General features: G+C 45.1%; 2 protein-coding genes across 6 annotated transcripts in view; both read right to left on the reverse strand.

Annotated features, from left to right (window-relative positions):
* Nucleotides 1-357: 357 nt before the first annotated feature.
* LOC109560157 (small ribosomal subunit protein uS17-like) lies at nucleotides 358-831 on the reverse strand. The gene has a single exon (XM_019962144.2). It carries the CDS (start codon nucleotides 829-831, stop codon nucleotides 358-360), a length of 474 nt encoding a protein of 157 aa, XP_019817703.2.
* Nucleotides 832-9,952: 9,121 nt separating this feature from the next.
* HOPX (HOP homeobox) overlaps nucleotides 9,953-16,265 on the reverse strand; it is a 31,994-nt gene continuing 25,681 nt past the window's right edge. For all 5 annotated transcript variants that reach the window (XM_070791484.1, XM_019962807.2, XM_019962805.2 and 2 more), the window contains one exon: nucleotides 9,953-10,763. In XM_070791484.1, coding sequence (XP_070647585.1) covers nucleotides 10,686-10,763 — 78 coding nt within the window. In that variant the 3' untranslated portion in view covers nucleotides 9,953-10,685. The remainder of the gene's footprint in view (nucleotides 10,764-16,265) is intronic.

Consider the following 16,265-nt stretch of genomic DNA (forward strand, 5'->3'; position numbering starts at 1 on the left):
ACCGGAGAAGGCAATGGCACCCCACTCCAGTACTCTTGCCTGGAAAATCGCATGGATGGAGGAGCCTGGTAGACTGCAGTCCATGGGGTCGCTAAGAATCAGACACGACTGAGTGACTTCACTTTGACTTTTCACTTTCATGCATTGGAGAAGGAAATGGCAACCCACTCCAGTGTTCTTGCCTGGAGAATCCCAGGGACCGGGGAGCCTTGTGGGCTGCCGTCTATGGGGTCGCACAGAGTTGGACACGACTGAAGCGACTTAGCAGCTTAGCAGCAGCAGAGTCACCTACTTTTTTTTCTTTTTGGACTGGGAAAATCACTATTTTGTTTGGAGCAGTGGGCAGGGGGTCCAGTGTCAGAACTTCTGGAACTTCCTCTTGGTGTCGGCAGCCTTGGTGACCTTGCGCACGTGGAAGGGCACCGTCTTGCTCCGGGGCCAGCAGGTGCCCACTGTGAAAATGTCCCCAATCTGGATGTCCCTAAAACAGGGGGAAAGATGCACAGACATGTTCCTGTGGCCCCTCTCAAAGCGGTTATACTTTCGGATGTAGCGGAGGTAGTCTGGGCAGATGAGAGAATGGCCCTCTCCATCTTCATTTTGGTCGCTAGACAGAATCTGCCCTTGGATGGAGCCATTACCAGTAAAACGGCATTTCTTGTCAATGTAGTTGCCCTCGATGGCTTCCTTGGGTGTCTTGAACCCCAGACTGATGTTTTTGTGGAATTGTGGGAACTTCTCCTTGCCAGTTTCTCTAAGCAGGACCCTCTTCTTATTTTGAAAGATGGTCGGTTGCTTTTGGCATGCATGCTCAGTCTGAATGTCTGCCATCTTCCCTGTTCCCTGAAAAAAGGAAGGCCTACCTTTCTTATATGAGAAAATAGAAAGCCTGATAAGACACTTTCAGTTGGATATTCACTCACTTGTAGCCAAAAGCATCCTGACAAAATACGCATGATTTTGTTGGCATTGTTTGCTTTGTATTAGAATGAGGAATATTTTAATAAATGGATAATGACTCATATTTTTCATTTTCTTCTCCACTGTATTGTTTGATCTTAGAGGAATTTATATTTCATTTAGGGATGAAAGTCATTTTCCTTGATCTGTCTCTTCCTTCAGCCACTGCAGATCCCTCCACAGGAAGCTGACGGGTCTGGCAGTAAAGCTGCATTGTCTTCTGGGTTCCCCTAGCTGTTTGGCCTTGGGGAGCACTCCAAATTGAGGGTATTTTGGTTTTTTAATGTGGAAGAGGCAGCTCCTCGTTTGAAGAATCACCTTTCTTACTATAAATTTGATGGGCAGTTTCGTTCCTTCCTCCCTCTCTCCCTAACCTTCCTCATTCTCATCCCCTAGCCCTCCACCCCACCACTCTCTCTCACACACACTCTCATTTGCTACTTTTTCTCTTTCCTTCTTTTACCCGAGGTGAGTGAGGCTGTGAGCTGTACTCTTTGTGACCTGTGAAGTTTTTGGAGGCTCTTTGAATCTTGTTCAAACAGAAACCTGGCAAATTTCATGTTCTAATTCAAAGCTTCCTGGCTGAACTCAGTGGAACGCCAGCTAAGGAATTAAGTTGGTAAGCCAGTGATATTAGAAATGAATAATGGAGATATTTGGGGATAAGCTTTAATTTTGGAATAAGTGGGTCAAATAGCTTTTGCTGGAACAATTTTAGTGTAAAGTTTTAAGATGCCACTTGGCTTCTCACCATCTTGATGATGCCAATAGAGGGGATAGATTTCCTGTGCATTATGAGATCTGGGTGCTAATCCCTGTTTGCTCTTTTATTACATTGTTGATCTAAAACATCATCACCATCCTTCTGAGATTTTCACATCTGCCCATTTCTTATGTCATTGCTTATTCTGACTAACAGCTGTAAGTCCAGGGAGGAGTATTGTATTGGTTTGGGTACTGACAGGAAATAGATATCAGAAGTAATTAAGAGAAGGACATGAGTTTGAGCAAGCTCTGGGAGTTGGTAATGGACAGGGAAACTTGGCGTGCTGCAGTCCATGGGGTCACAAAGAGTCAGACACGACTGAGCTACTGAATGAAAGGACTCTACAAGGATGTAAGGGGTATTAAGGGAACCAACAAGGAAGTGAAATATGCGGGCTGATAACAGTTATTACCTCTTGGATTAGAATGGGTCAAGGAGAGGAAGAGGTTACTGGAAGCTGAAGAGACTTACAGCTGTGAAAGGACCTCCTGCCAGAAGCCGTGGCCTTAACTAAAATATAGATCCATTCATTAATCTATATGCTTTTATTGCTTAGGCTAAAAGCTAAGCTCTGTAATAAGAGATCCCCAACACTGTGACTTAGTCAATATGTAAGTTTATTTCTCTACCAATTATCATCCTGCATGGTTGGTGTAATGTCCAGGGTTGGTGTAAGGACTTGATGGTGTTGAGTACTTTGGTGATTGTTAGTTCCATGAAAAAGTGTTTCCAGTCTTCTTCCTCTGGGAATAAGGAAGGAATGTGCTTCTCTGCCTGCTTGGGGTTAGTTGTGGTCATGCAGCTTGCTTTGGCCAGTGAAATGTGACAGAGAATGAGATGTTTAGATGGCATCATCAAGCAAACTCTGGGAGATGGTGCAGGACAGGGAAGCCTGGCGTCCTGCAGTCCATAGGGTCACAAAGAGTCGGACACAGCTTAGCTACTGAACAACAACAACAATGTGAGTGCGTGTGAGGTGTGTCACCGAAGCATTTAGATGCCAACGCGAGGCTCTCGCGCTTGTTTTCCCTTTCCCTGAAATTTGTGGGAGAATTATTGACATGAAGGACAGCCATCCTGAAGAGTTTCTCTTCAGAAACTCTTGCAGAAGAGAACTGCATCATATTTGTGGATGTGAGAAATACAGCATTGCTCTCAGGCCTCTGAGATCAGAGGTTGTTAGCACAGCTAAGCCTGGCATTTCCTGACTAATCCTGAGACCCAGGCTCTTTCTGTTCTCTTGCCCTCCTGAGCCTAAGGGCTTGCAATCATCTGCAAATCTGAGACAGCTCACTACGTTGTGCGGATGGCACTCAGTCACGTCTGACTCTGTGCGACGCCATGGACTGTAGCCCCCAGGCTCCTCTGTCCATGGGATTCTCCAGGCAAGGATACTGGGATGGGTTGCTGTTTCCTACCAAAGAAGATCTTTCTGACCCAGGGATTGAAACATGTGTCTTTTGCATCTCCTGTGTTGGCAGGTGGATTCTTTACCACTGGGCCACCTGGGCTTTCCGCTTACTAAGATACTCACATCCTTGATCATGGGAAGTAGGAAAAAGTAACAAGAAAGCATTCTTACTCTTTTTAGGAGCATTACCTGGAAGTAGCACACATCACTTCATTGGTCACATCCAGTGCTTTAGTTATCTATTGCTGCATAACAGATTATCCCAAAGCTTAGCAGACTAAAACAACAGACCTTTATTCTATCAAACAATTTCAAGAGCAGCTTAGCTGGGTGGTTGTTGTTCTGAGGTTGCAGTTATCTAAAGGCTAGACAGGGGCTGGAGGATGCACTTTCAAGCCTACTTATAGGGTTCTTGGCAGACCTGTATCCTCACTGGCTGTTTTCAGGGGTCTCAGTTCCACATGGCAGCTGCCTTTCCCCAGAGCAACTAATCCAAGAAGCAGAGGGGGAGAGAGAGAGAGAAAGAGAGAGAGAGAAGCTGCAGTATCTTTTAGAAACTAATCTCAGAAGCGACACATCATTTCTGTTTTTTTTTTTTACTGGTCACACAGACCAGCCCTGGTTCAGTGTGGGAAGGGCCTATGCAAATATGTGAATACCAGGAAGCAGAGCTCGTTGGAGGCTGGCTAAAAAATCTATCTACATGGGAAATGAGACTATTTAGTCTTTAGCTGGACAGCCGTTCTCCTCAGATAAAGTTACAGGAAGAAAGAGAGAAGCACTAGTGTACACACAACCAGCTAAACAAAAACCCAACAGCTGCTGCTGCTGCTGCTAAGTCGCTTCAGTCGTGTCCCACTCTGTGCGACCCCATAGGTGGCAGCACACAAGGCTCCGCCGTCCCTGGGATTCTCCAGGCAAGAACACTGGAGTGGGTTGCCATTTCCTTCTCCAATGCATGAAAGTGAAAAGTCAAAGTGAAGTCGCTGAGTCTTGTCTGACTCTTAGCGACCCCATGGACTGCGGCCCACCAGGCTCCTCCGTCCATGAGATTTTCCAGGCAAGAGTGCTGGAGTGGGGTGCCATTGCCTTCTCCAAAAAGAGAGAGAGAGAAGGCCTAAGGGGACAACCAGCGTTCTCTGCCTCAGGTCTCCCCCTGGAGAAACGGGACATAAATATACGTGCTTACTCCTCTCCTGGTTCCTGAACACACATTCTGTATCTTGAAAATATTCTGTGCTTCTGTATTATGCTCTGCCTTGAGGATTCTTATCATCAGCATCACTATCACCAGAAACTTGCCTTCTTTGTTCCCAGGCAGTGTCAAATTCCAAGGTACAAAGTTTTGTGTGTGTGTGTGTGTGTGTTTTGTTTGTTTTTTTTTTTTTATAAGCAGGGGGAGAGGGAGCTTGCATCTAGAAGAAGGAGAAAGAAAATCCTTCTGCACTGTTCATCTGGAGCTCCAAGGATGAGTCACATGAACTGTGAGTCAGTGAGTCATGAGTATTTCGGTAGTTGGATGCGTTACATAAATTGAGATTCAAGTCCAATGTTTCTCATATTTTTCTAAGTAAGAAGTCACACGGAACCTAATGTTTATAAGAGTACATCCTCAGTGGAGCAGTGCTCAAATATTTGTAAGATGACAGCTGATGGTGAAGCTGAAGGGAGACTCTCTAGAAACCTTTACTTCTTCATGCCTATAATTGTTCATGGAGACCACACCATCAAAGCCCTGGGCTTCATAAAACCAAGAAATCTTATTCTCCTGCCTTGTCAATATAAGCATGGCTCATGTTCTGTAACCTTGCCTGACTTTTGTGCACTCCACTACCTCCTAGTACTTCCATCATGGGAAGAGAATATGAAGTTTTGTTTTAAATTATTTATTTATTTATCTTTCATGTATGGATGTGAGAGTTGGACTGTGAAGAAGGCTGAGCGCCGAAGAATTGATGCTTTTGAACTGTGGTGTTGGAGAAGACTCTTGAGAGTCCCTTGGACTGCAAGGAGATCCAACCAGTCCATTCTGAAGGAGATCAGCCCTGGGATTTCTTTGGAAGGAATGATGCTAAAGCTGAAACTCCAGTACTTTGGCCACCTCATGTGAAGAGTTGACTCATTGGAAAAGACTCTGATGCTGGGAGGGATTGGGGGCAGGAGGAGAAGGGGACGGCAGAGGATGAGATGGCTGGATGGCATCACTGACTCGATGGATGTGAGTCTGAGTGAACTCTGGGAGTTGGTGATGGACAGGGAGGCCTGGCGTGCTGCAGTTCATGGGGTCGCAAAGAGTCGGACACGACTGAGCGACTGATCTGATCTGATCTGATCTACCTTTTGGTTGCACTGGGTCCTTGTAGCTGCAAGTAGGCTTTCTTTAGTTGCGGTGCACACGCTTCTCATTGTAGGGGCTTCTCATTGTGGAGCGCGGGCTCTAGGCAGACGGGCTTCAGTAGTTGCAGCGCATGGGCCAGTGGTTGTGGGGCATAGGCTTAGTTGCTCCATGGAATGTGAGATCTTTCTGGATCAGGCAAATTCTTATCCACTGTACCACCAGGGAAGTCCGAGAATATGACATTTTAAAACGACTTTTCTTCTTATCGTTGTTATTCCTAGTTACTCTGGCATTGAGTTTGGGCAGGGATATATTTGAAACAGTTTGTCGAGGTTTTCAAATGACCCTTTAGTGTAAAGTGGAATATGTGGAACAAGATTGCTGCATGGAGATGGCCAGGGTTGAGGGAGAGCAGCCAAATGTCTGCAAGAAAGTAACAAAATCCTATCTATCAAACATTTGCACTTAATTACAAAAAGTATGTATTTAATGTCCATAAATTATCTACCTGTCAGTGGTCATCTTTTCCTTTAATATGCAAAAATAACCTTTTTCTCAAGTCCCCATCCACTGAGAATTGTCTGGTGTTCTGTCTGGTTATTTTTAGGGTTTGTTGGCCTATGTATTCCTGGCTTTCTTTTACTTTGAATTCCTGCTTCTTCTGGATTCATAGTTACACTAGTGGCCAGTATTCCTCCTTCTATGCACTCCTTTCTTCCTTTTTTCACTCTCCCATTAGTTAGGATTCTTTTTGTTGCAAATGGCAGATACACACCAAGAAGGGGATTCGCTAGTTCACGGATCTAGGAAGGCAGGGATGGAAGCGTGAACCCAGTGCTCTCTCACTCTCTGTGTCTCTCTCGTTCTAACTTTCATCTCTGCCTGGCTTCATTCTCTCTCATGACGTTCTCTCCCTAGCTGGGTCTATGGCTGCCTGCAACCCCAGGCCTCCACCCTCACAACTTTCTAAGCACGAGGACAGTAGAGAACTACCCCTACCATTCCAGTTGGGAAAACTCTGGTGAGGGACTTTAATCGGCCCAGCTTAGATCCAAAGCCCGTATCTTGGTTCAGTCCCCAAGTGCAAAGGGCCATGGCGTTGTGATTGTCTGGCCTGGGTCGTGTGTCTAATTCTGAGTAGGGCGGGGAAATGGGGATGCTATGTTTAACCGCTCTATCACATGAAGTGGGAGGTGTTCCCCGGATGTAAAGAGGTGTTGTTACCCCTTCACAGGAAGACAGCTGACAGAAACAAGTGCTTCTACTGCCCACTCTGGGCCACAGACATGGCCCAAGCGGCTTCTGCCCTCTCCACCCTGCAAAGCATCGCCAAGGCAAGGCCATTTTGTGTAATAGCGCCATCCTCAAGGTGACGGGTAACAAAGAGCAGTGGTGGAATGGTAGCCAATGTACAGTGTTAATATAAAGTGGCATTTAAAAGTCCCTGAGCCAACCCCACCAGCCTTTTGGGTCAGTGGGCATGTTGCTGGAGCTTGTGCTCTGTCCCAGATCACGCTCCTCCGTCTCTCCCCTCAGTGCCTGAGAGCCCCAGCTAGCTGCCCACCTGAGCATCCATGGGACACAGTGCTAAGTTTCTGTTTCTTTCTTGTGAACAGCCACTGAATTCCTCATTTTCTTCCCTTCTAGGCTTATGTTGAATGGCCCCCAAAACTCATCAAGGTGTTTTCATAAACAAAAGAGCAAATTCCTCCCTTAGGAAGAATCTTTCTAAGGATATTGTGATCTTATGATTATTAATAAGTAATATACATGTTTGCTCTTCATCTTGATCCCGGCACGCAGCTCCCCAAACCCTTGTAATTTCCTAAGTGATAAGAGCAATGGGAATGTCTTACTATTTTTTTTAATAATATTTGGCCTTTTGCCCTCAAATAGCTCCAGTTCCTGAAGTAGCTCCAGAGTGAGAAAGGCAAAAGAAACCTCTTGTCATGAATAACTAGGAATTCCCTGGTGGCTCAGATGGTAAAGAATCTGTCTGCAATGCAGGAAACCCGGGTTCAATCTCTAGGTTAGGAAGATCCCCTGGAGAAGGAAATGGCAACCCACTCCAGTATTCTTGCTTGGGTAAGCCAATGGACAGAGTAGTCTGGCATTCCATGGAGTCACAGAGTCAGACACAACTGAGTGAGTTTCACTTCACTTTCAACCACACCTGAGTTTGTGTTATGGAGGTGATTTTTGGAAAGCCCTTAGATAACCACAGGACTGGGGAATGGTCACCAGGGGAACCAAGCAGGTGGTTAGAGAGGTGGAACTTTCTGCCCCCTCCCACCCTCCCACTGCTGACCTCCAGGGAGGGGATCGGGGCTGGGGACTGAGTTTAATCATGATTAGCCAATGATTTAATCAATCACACCTACATAATGAAGTCTCCATAAAAAGCCCCTAAAGTGCAAGTTTCAGAGAGCGAGCTCCTGGCTTGGTAAAGAGGAGAAGGTGCTGGGAGAGTGGCGTCAGAGCCAGCCTGGGAGCTCCACATTCTTCCCCCAAGCCTTGCCCTCTGCATCTCTTCCATCTGACTGTTGCTGAGTTACAGCCTTTATAATAAACTGGTAATCTAGGGAGTAAACTTTTCCTGAGTTCTGTGAGCTGCTCTGGAAAATCAATCCACCCGGAGGAGAAGAACATGAAACCTCCAATTTACAGCCAGTCCATCAGAAGCACAGACCGGGCTTGTTCCACTTGCTGAACATTAAATCAACCTTAAGGCCGATGACAACAAGAAACGAGGGCAGTGGGTAGACCGCCCTGAAACACTGACAGAGAGAAAAACCTGGCATAGTGGTTGGTTGCAGTTGTGTGGTGGTTAAGGACTATGACAACAATATCATCAAGGAATACTTCAAATGCAAGAAATGAACAAACAATGACCCTAGTTAGATACATATATTAATTGAATAATTAATTCGTTAAAGGATACTCGATCTTCATTCCCTTCCAGCACCTGCCATTCAAGGATTCGACTCTGGGGCCAGATAAACACAGGAAGTGATCCTCTATCATAAACATGCCTCTCAACTCTAAGCCAAAGGCGCACTTTCTGCTCAGCTGGTTAACTCTTCTCGTTCTGGATGGCTTGTTCTTGAATCATTTCTCTGGTGTGTTGGATAGACTTCTGAGCTGGGGCTAGGACCTGGTTTAGTATCTCTCTCTAATTGCCTGACACGGGCACGTCCCCATGCTCTGTCTGGGTTTGCTTTGCCTACTGTAATATTAACAGTGCATTTTTTCCCTGTTAGACCGTGACTATGAAAGCGCTTTGAACAGTAAAGAATGCTCTCTCTATGCAGGTGTTTATGAAGTGCACACATTCCTGTGCATCTCCCTTCTTTCTTTCCAGAACATGATGTCAGCATTGAGCCATGTGCTGACAGATGCTCCAACTACCACCGACTGGGCTGCAGAGGAGTCTGCCAGACGAGGCAGTTCTGCTCGGATGCTGATCCACTGTGTGTTGTTTAGAGAAGAAATGTTTTAAGGTAAAGGAGGAGGAAGCTTGCCGAGGATGTTTAATGGGATCTTGTAAACATTTGTATTCCAAATAACTGTTACTGTTTCTTATTCTGGGCTCTTTATAAAGAACTGAAAAGACTGTGCCCGCATTGTAGGTAAGAGTTCAGAAGTGCACACCAGCTTCGTTCTGGGCTGGGTTGGCAGATACTGCTAGTGGTCTTTCCAATATCCATCCTCCCCTTTCTTCTTCCTTACTAAGAGAACCCTAATTTTTCTTTAGGCAGTATGATACCCAATTACATATGCTCACCTTCCCAGACTCCCTTGCAGTTGGGAGTGACCATGTGACCCAACTCTGGCCGATGAGATGTAGGTGCAAGTCCCTAGGGAGGGGCCTCCAGAAACTTTTAAAGGGAAGAGTCTTACCTAGCATTTGCCCTTTGTTTTTTCCTTTTTTATTTAAAACGCACCCATCTTGTCTCCATGAACACAAGAGCCACGTGCTAAAGATAGGAAAGTAGGAAAATAAAATGACTGCAGTTTCTTGTCACCCTTACCTGCTGATGTCTTATGTAAAAACAGTCAATTAAACAAACATATAGAAAGCCTATTTGGTTGATCCATTGTAATTAAGTTACTGTTCACGCACTCAAACATAGACCCCGCTAAGCTGTTTCATGTGCTATGTATAATAGAAAATGGATGCAAATCGACTGTAGAGTTTTTAGATCAGTGCTGCCCAAGCTTTCATGCGCATGTACATCACCTGGAGAGCTTGTTGAAAATGCAGATTCTGATTCAGTAGGTCTGGATTGGAGTCGAGATTCTGCACTTTTCTCACAAGCTTGCAGCTAATGCTGATGATGCCAGTTCTGGACCACACTTTGAATAGCAAGGATTAGAAAATGACAGCTCTTTTGTCAGGCTGCTCTTATGCTGAGCTATTCTACTTTCCTTTGATATGCTTATTATTCAGTTAAAAATCTGCAGAGGACTCAGTGCATTTTCACAAAATGTTAAGGTTTTATTTGGAACATCATCTCAGAGACAAAAAACAGTTCATTTTGTTTAGCAAAATAAATTGACAAATGTATTTAAATAAGGGAAATTCAAGACTTTTGTGGATTTTCCCCCTTAGTTATTTGATTTTTGCCAGTTGGGATTTTTGTCTTCCAGCCTGAGTGCTTTCCAAGTTAATTCAGCTATAATCCAAGGAACTGCTTTATGAAATCCACATGAGTCAAAGTCCCTCTGTATTCTCACTCAATGTATTAAATGAAACACAAGGAAAATGACTTAGGGAAGTGGAATTAGAAGGAAATGTGTCTTTCTCTTGGTCATGTTATCTTTTCAACAGAAGCCTTGACCATTCTGAAATGGATATTGACAGTAAATTGTTACTGGGAGGTGATGGTCAAAAGGAAACTTAGGCGGTTTTTAACACCATCTGTCATCATGACTCAAAAGGAAATGCCAGCCACACCATCTGCAGCCACACCTCTGCCTTACACAGAAGCTGCTGCACACAGCTTCCTATGTGCTTGCACATAGACAAATTGTTATTATCTTCTCTAGTTATGTACATTAAAAAAAAATACAACATTGTGTTAAATAGCAGGACAGCTAACAGTGGGACATAACAACGCTACACTGAAAAACCAAAATAGCTTGATGAAGCTGAAAAGAGAAATAGCAGATGGTCTTCATGAAGGGGAGCACCAATGCCCACCAACTCCTCAGTCTGTGACGGATCTGCACTCAGAGGGTAGGCCTTCAGATCGCCGCCACTGGGCCAGGCGCTGCTTGAACCATTTCTGGAGGAGGAAAATGTGCAAAATTACTTGTCACATATTGAAAAATGTCCATTCCCTTTCTCAAAGTAGCTTCTGTGACCCAATTGTAAAAAAGGAAAGTAAGAACTGAGCCCATAGGGCTGGTTCTTCTCACTGTGATACCTACCTTTCTGTCTCAGGACCTTTGTACATACTATTTCCTATGCTTAAATAAAACCTTCTTACTGAAGCCTTCCCTGACCGTTGTATCTAAAGTAGATTCTCCATCCATCTCCTTAGTCTCTATTTTAATACTTGGTTACCTTCACAGAACTTTGAACATCTGTAATGAATTCATTAACTTGTGCATTCCCTTGCTTTTAGTCTACATTTCCTTCTAAAAGATAAGAGCCATGAAAGCAGAGTCTGCATCCGTCTTATCGTTATTAGCCCCTAGCATAAGGGCTTAACAGAGATTAATCAATGTTTGTTGAATGATAAAAGAAATCAAAGCATCTCCTTGTTGCCCCAGATAAATCTATATAACTGATTTACCTCATCAGTGTGGGATGATCCCAAGGGCCTTGGTCATCCACAGTGCTTCATTCAAATTTGTTAAATAAAATGAATGAAAAACCAAGCACTGGACAACCTTGGGGCAATTCTTTTGGGGGAATCTATGGAGTAGTCTGGCCCAATCTTCCTGCTCCAGGGCCACTGAGCAGTGAGAAAAGATAGAGTAGAACTCCCAGTTTACTCAAAATCTTCTAGATTTGTGTAAGCCAAATATTCATACCTCATAAAATTAACCATGGATTTAGAAAAACCCCAGATGGGATAGTTCTAGACATGGTACCATGTGAAGGCTAAAACATTCTTCATATGTTGTAAAATTGCCCTACAACATATCAGTCAGTTCAGTTCAGTTGCTCAGTTGCTTCTGTCTCTTTTTGACCCCATGGACTGCAGCACGCCAGGCTTCCCTGTCCATCACCAACTTCTGGAGCTTATTCAAACTCATGTCCATCAAGTCAGTGATGCTATCCGACCAACTCATCCTCTGTTGTCCCCTTCTCCTCCCACCTTCAATCTTTCCCAGCATCAGGGTCTTTTCCGATGAGTCAGTTTGTCAGGTAGCCAAAGTATTGGAGTTTCAGCTTCAGCATCAGTCCTTCCAATGAATGTTCAGGACTGATTTTGTTTAGGATTGACTGGTTTGATGTCCTTGCAGTCCAAAAGACTGTCAAAAGTCTTCTCCAACACCACAGTTCAAAAGCATCAATTACAACATAATTACACCATTGAGATTATACCATTGGAGAAGGAAATGGCAACTCACTCCAGTATTCTTGCCTGGAAAATTCCACGGACAGAGGAGCCTGGAGGGGCTATAGTCCATGGGGTCACAAAGAGTCAGACACGACTCAACATGCTTGTATATTATTATACCACTGAGGGGTGGGAATTCTGCAAAGGGGAAATGAGGAGATCCATGCTGGGGAAGAGTCTGGAGTATGAAGCAGGTTGGCCAGAAAGGATCTGGATTTTTCAGAAAACAACATTGAAGAGAGAAGAGTGAAGGCATAGAAGCAGCAAGCATTGATCTACATGGAGACGATGAGTAGAAGGCTCTATGGGAGGGACGGAACCTCTAGGCTTTATTCTCCTGTGCTTCCCAACCTTTCACACAACATGGCACACTTTCTCCACCTCACTGCTTGAGTAGGTGACCACTGGGGGCTCTGTAGTCCTGGGCCCTGCCAACAGGAAGCTCTATTCTAATCAACTGGCTCTGAGAACTTGAGGAAGTTAGAGCGCCAGTCAGCTCAACTATAAGGGAAGAGGGAAGCTTAGGGAGTTTCTATTGTCCTGGTTAGGGTTTCTAACATTTGCCTATTCCTAGGACTTCCCTCGGAGAAGGCAATGGCACCCCACTCCAGTACTCTTGCCTGGAAAATCCCATGGACGGAGGGGCCTGGTGGGCCGCAGTCCATGGGGTCGCTAGGAGTCAGACATGACTGAGCGACTTCATTTTCACTTTTCACTTTCATGCATTGGAGAAGGAAATGGCAACCCACTCCAGTGCTCTTGCCTGGAGAATCCCAAGGACGGGGGAGCCTGGTGGGCTGCCGTCTATGGGGTCACACAGAGTCGGACAGGACTGAAGCGACTTAGCAGCAACAGCAGCAGCAGGACTTCCCTGGTGGTCCGGTGGTTAAGAATCCACCTTGCAATGCATGGCATGCAGATTCGATCCCTGGTCAGGGAACTAAGATCCCACATGCCTGGGAGCAACTGAGCCCATGCACCACAACTAGAGGGTCTGTGCATTGCAACTAAGCCCCAATACAGCCAAATAAATGAACAAATATTAAAAAATAAAATGAACTTAAAATGTACCTGTTCTAGGGGCCAGTAGATGAGGGGACAGAAAGGAAGCAGAGAGAAAGAACACAGCTGTGGGATGGACACCAGACCTGGGATGTGCTGATGGAGATGGTGTGGAGATTGTGTGGTGACACCTAGACGTCTCTGACTTAGCACAGCCTCCCAGCAAACAGGGTGGGCTCCAGGGCCCTCATCTCTACAGAGATCTAGGGAGTCAGCATACACCCAAGATGAGAAGAAAGGGCGAGGACCACGGGGGAAGGAGTGCTTCTGTGTCTCAAGGCCTGAGAGCTAGAAGGAAGTGAGGAAACAGGATGGTCTAGGGTCTGCACCAAGGCTCAGCTGGCTGAACAGCAAGGGACCACGCCTATACTTTGCCCTAACTGTTCAACAGAGTTTACACACGGAAGTCTGTTACTCAGCCACTGAGATCTGTGGTCTTATATACCTTTGTACTGTGGATGTGGCAGCAGAGAAAAGAATTGAAAACCAGTGGCAGCAGATTGCTCTTAGGGAAACCTTCTCTTAGGGGTTGCTTTCTGGATGCAGTATTTCGCTCTTAGGGGTCTCCCTCCTTAAGGAGAATAGAGAACTCAGGTGTTTTTGGTGGCTTTAACCAATGCTCTGGGCTTCCCTGGTGGCACAGATGCCTGCAGTGCCGGAGACCCAGGTTCAATCCCTGGGTGGGGAAGATCCCCTAGAGAAGGCAATGGCTATACACTCCAGTACACTTGCCTGGAAAACTCTGTGGGCAGAGAAGCTTGGTGGGCTACAGTCCACAGGTTCAAAAAGAGTCAGACACAACTGAGCGACTAACACTTCACACTTCAGCCAATGTTCTACAGCTAAAGATAGGCATATTCGCTTCGGTGATCCATGGGTGTATTTAGTTAACTCTGGAGTCTGGTTCAAGTTTCATTAATGAGGTGCCTCTGCAGGGATTTTGAGGCTACAAGGTCTGATTCAACAGAATTTCCAGTTACTAGAGCTGAATAAACAGCAGAGTTTTACAGACCAACTAATTAAAACTTGGAGGGAGAAAGGCTCATTTTCTTTCAGGATTTGTTTAGGACAAAATGATTGAGCTGGACTCATTCAGAAGCCAATTCTTACATGAGTAATGAAGCAGAATATTAATATACAGTTACTGAAAATAACGTCAGCAATGACCACATTTGTGAATTGGTGAGTTGGCATCCGAATACTTAATAAGTTGAACCCTAGCATTGGGGGATGGGGAGAGGCTCAAGAAAAGCTCAGCTATTTTCTGAAGATATATATTTTAAATCACACACATGTATAATAATTTAGCAAACCAGTTGCTCTCCAAAAAAAACTATTAAACACCTCGCTTGCTTTTTTTCACCTTCAGAGCGGAATCTTATCACATCTCACTCACGTCGAGACTAATTTTCCACCTGGCTTTTCTGTCTCTTCTTTGTTTTGGTCGGTCATCCCCTGGGATAGACATTCATCCTTTGCTTGCTTATAAACAGATGCCCTCATTAGCCTCACCCATTGATGGAGATTTATTTACTCCAAGGGAACAGATGATAATTAGACCCTGTGATGTGGAGGGGTTGAGGCAAAATAATACTGTTCCTGTCCTTTACTCCAGTAACTAACATTTCATTCTTTCTAGGAGGAGACCTTTAGAGGTCTTTTTCCACTGATGAAACATCTAACAACTAAAACCAGGGTTCTGGGAAGATTCCCAGGATATTAAAAGGAGACAAAAATTCTGGAAACCAATCTAAGAACCAATGCAACTACACTGGGGTTGAATCGGTGATAATAGAAAATGGCAGATCATCCTAACCTCCCAAGGGGCTGATGAGAGCTTTCCCAGCCCCTTCTCACACTGACTTCAAAAATAATAAAAGACACAGGGGTTGGGATTCTGTAAAGTTTATCTAATTTAAATATAGGGGAAATCTAATTACTGTCATGAGAAAAAAATCCATGCTGGGACTGAAGCTGAAGCTCCAATAATTTGGCATTCTGATGCAAAGAACTGACTCATTAGAAAAGACCCTGATGTTGGGAAAGATTGAAGGCAGAAGGAGAAGGGCACAGCAGAGGATGAGATGGTTGGACAGCATCATGGACTTGATGGGCAGGAGTTTGCTCAAACTTTAGGACCTAGTGAAGGACAGGGAAGCCTGGTGTGCTGCAGTGCACGGGGTCGCAAAGAGTTAGACATGACTGAATAACAAGGACCCCAGCAAATGCACCTTAAAAAGTTATTTACATTAGAGCATCCTTCACCTCATGCTGGGTTCCTGTTGGTGTCCCTCCACATAGAGAACACTGTCCTACAATGGGACAGTTACAAAGGGGTCAAAGTCCCCAGTCAGGGAACAGTTTAACCTTTTAGTCTTACTTTTGCCAAAGTATCAGCAGTGTGAATCAGCTTGCATTAACTGTTAATATCTCACAGTAGCATAGCATGCTTATTTTTCTTTTCCTAGTATTCCTTGTTCTAGGAAAAAGAATATGAATCCAATTCTGGAAGTGGGTGGTATTAGGCATAAAGAGAGCAAGCATGTGAAATAAATATTATCTTGGCTTTGACGACCTTTTCTTATGGAAAAAGGCAACATTAATAAAAGAAACAGAGAAAGTATTGATAGCAGACACTGCTTATGTGCAGGCCCAGCACACCCTGGCCTCCATCAGTTATTTACAGGGTCCCTCCAGGGAGACCGTTCTCGCCCACCAGTCCCCGTGGGGGTGGGACGGTTGGCAGGGGGTTAAGGGGATGGCGGGTTTGGGGGGAGGATGGGAAGTAGGAAGATGAGATCTGATCTGATAAGAGCGGACAGAGGGTCACCTAGGAAGCCTCTTCCTCTGAAATTGCTCAATTTCGCCTCTCTCTGAGCTCTTGGGTCTCAGATGCTTCCTTGTGGTTGGTGCAGGAAGACAAAGGGGTAAAGCCAAGCTGCGGCAATGTCGGGGAGGAAGAAGGTGTTGGCCTTGTGGCAGGAAAAGGAAGCAAAGGGCCCTGCTATGAGGCTGACTCATCCCCGCAAAGGCTCACTTCAGAGCTGGGTCGCCCATTTGCCATTTGAGGGTGGGAGAAGAGGTGAGATGGGAGAAGGGCTGCCTGAGAGGGTGGAGGAACCTGCTGTGCAGGGGTCTGAACTGGCTGACCTT

Source organism: Bos indicus, chromosome 6 (genome assembly GCF_029378745.1).
Source record: "Bos indicus isolate NIAB-ARS_2022 breed Sahiwal x Tharparkar chromosome 6, NIAB-ARS_B.indTharparkar_mat_pri_1.0, whole genome shotgun sequence".
Taxonomy (NCBI): Eukaryota; Metazoa; Chordata; class Mammalia; order Artiodactyla; family Bovidae; genus Bos; species Bos indicus.

Bases quoted from the DNA above. Each gene is read 5' to 3' on its own strand.
- LOC109560157 (XM_019962144.2), bottom strand. From the start codon at position 831: ATGGCAGACATTCAGACTGAGCATGCATGCCAAAAGCAACCGACCATC.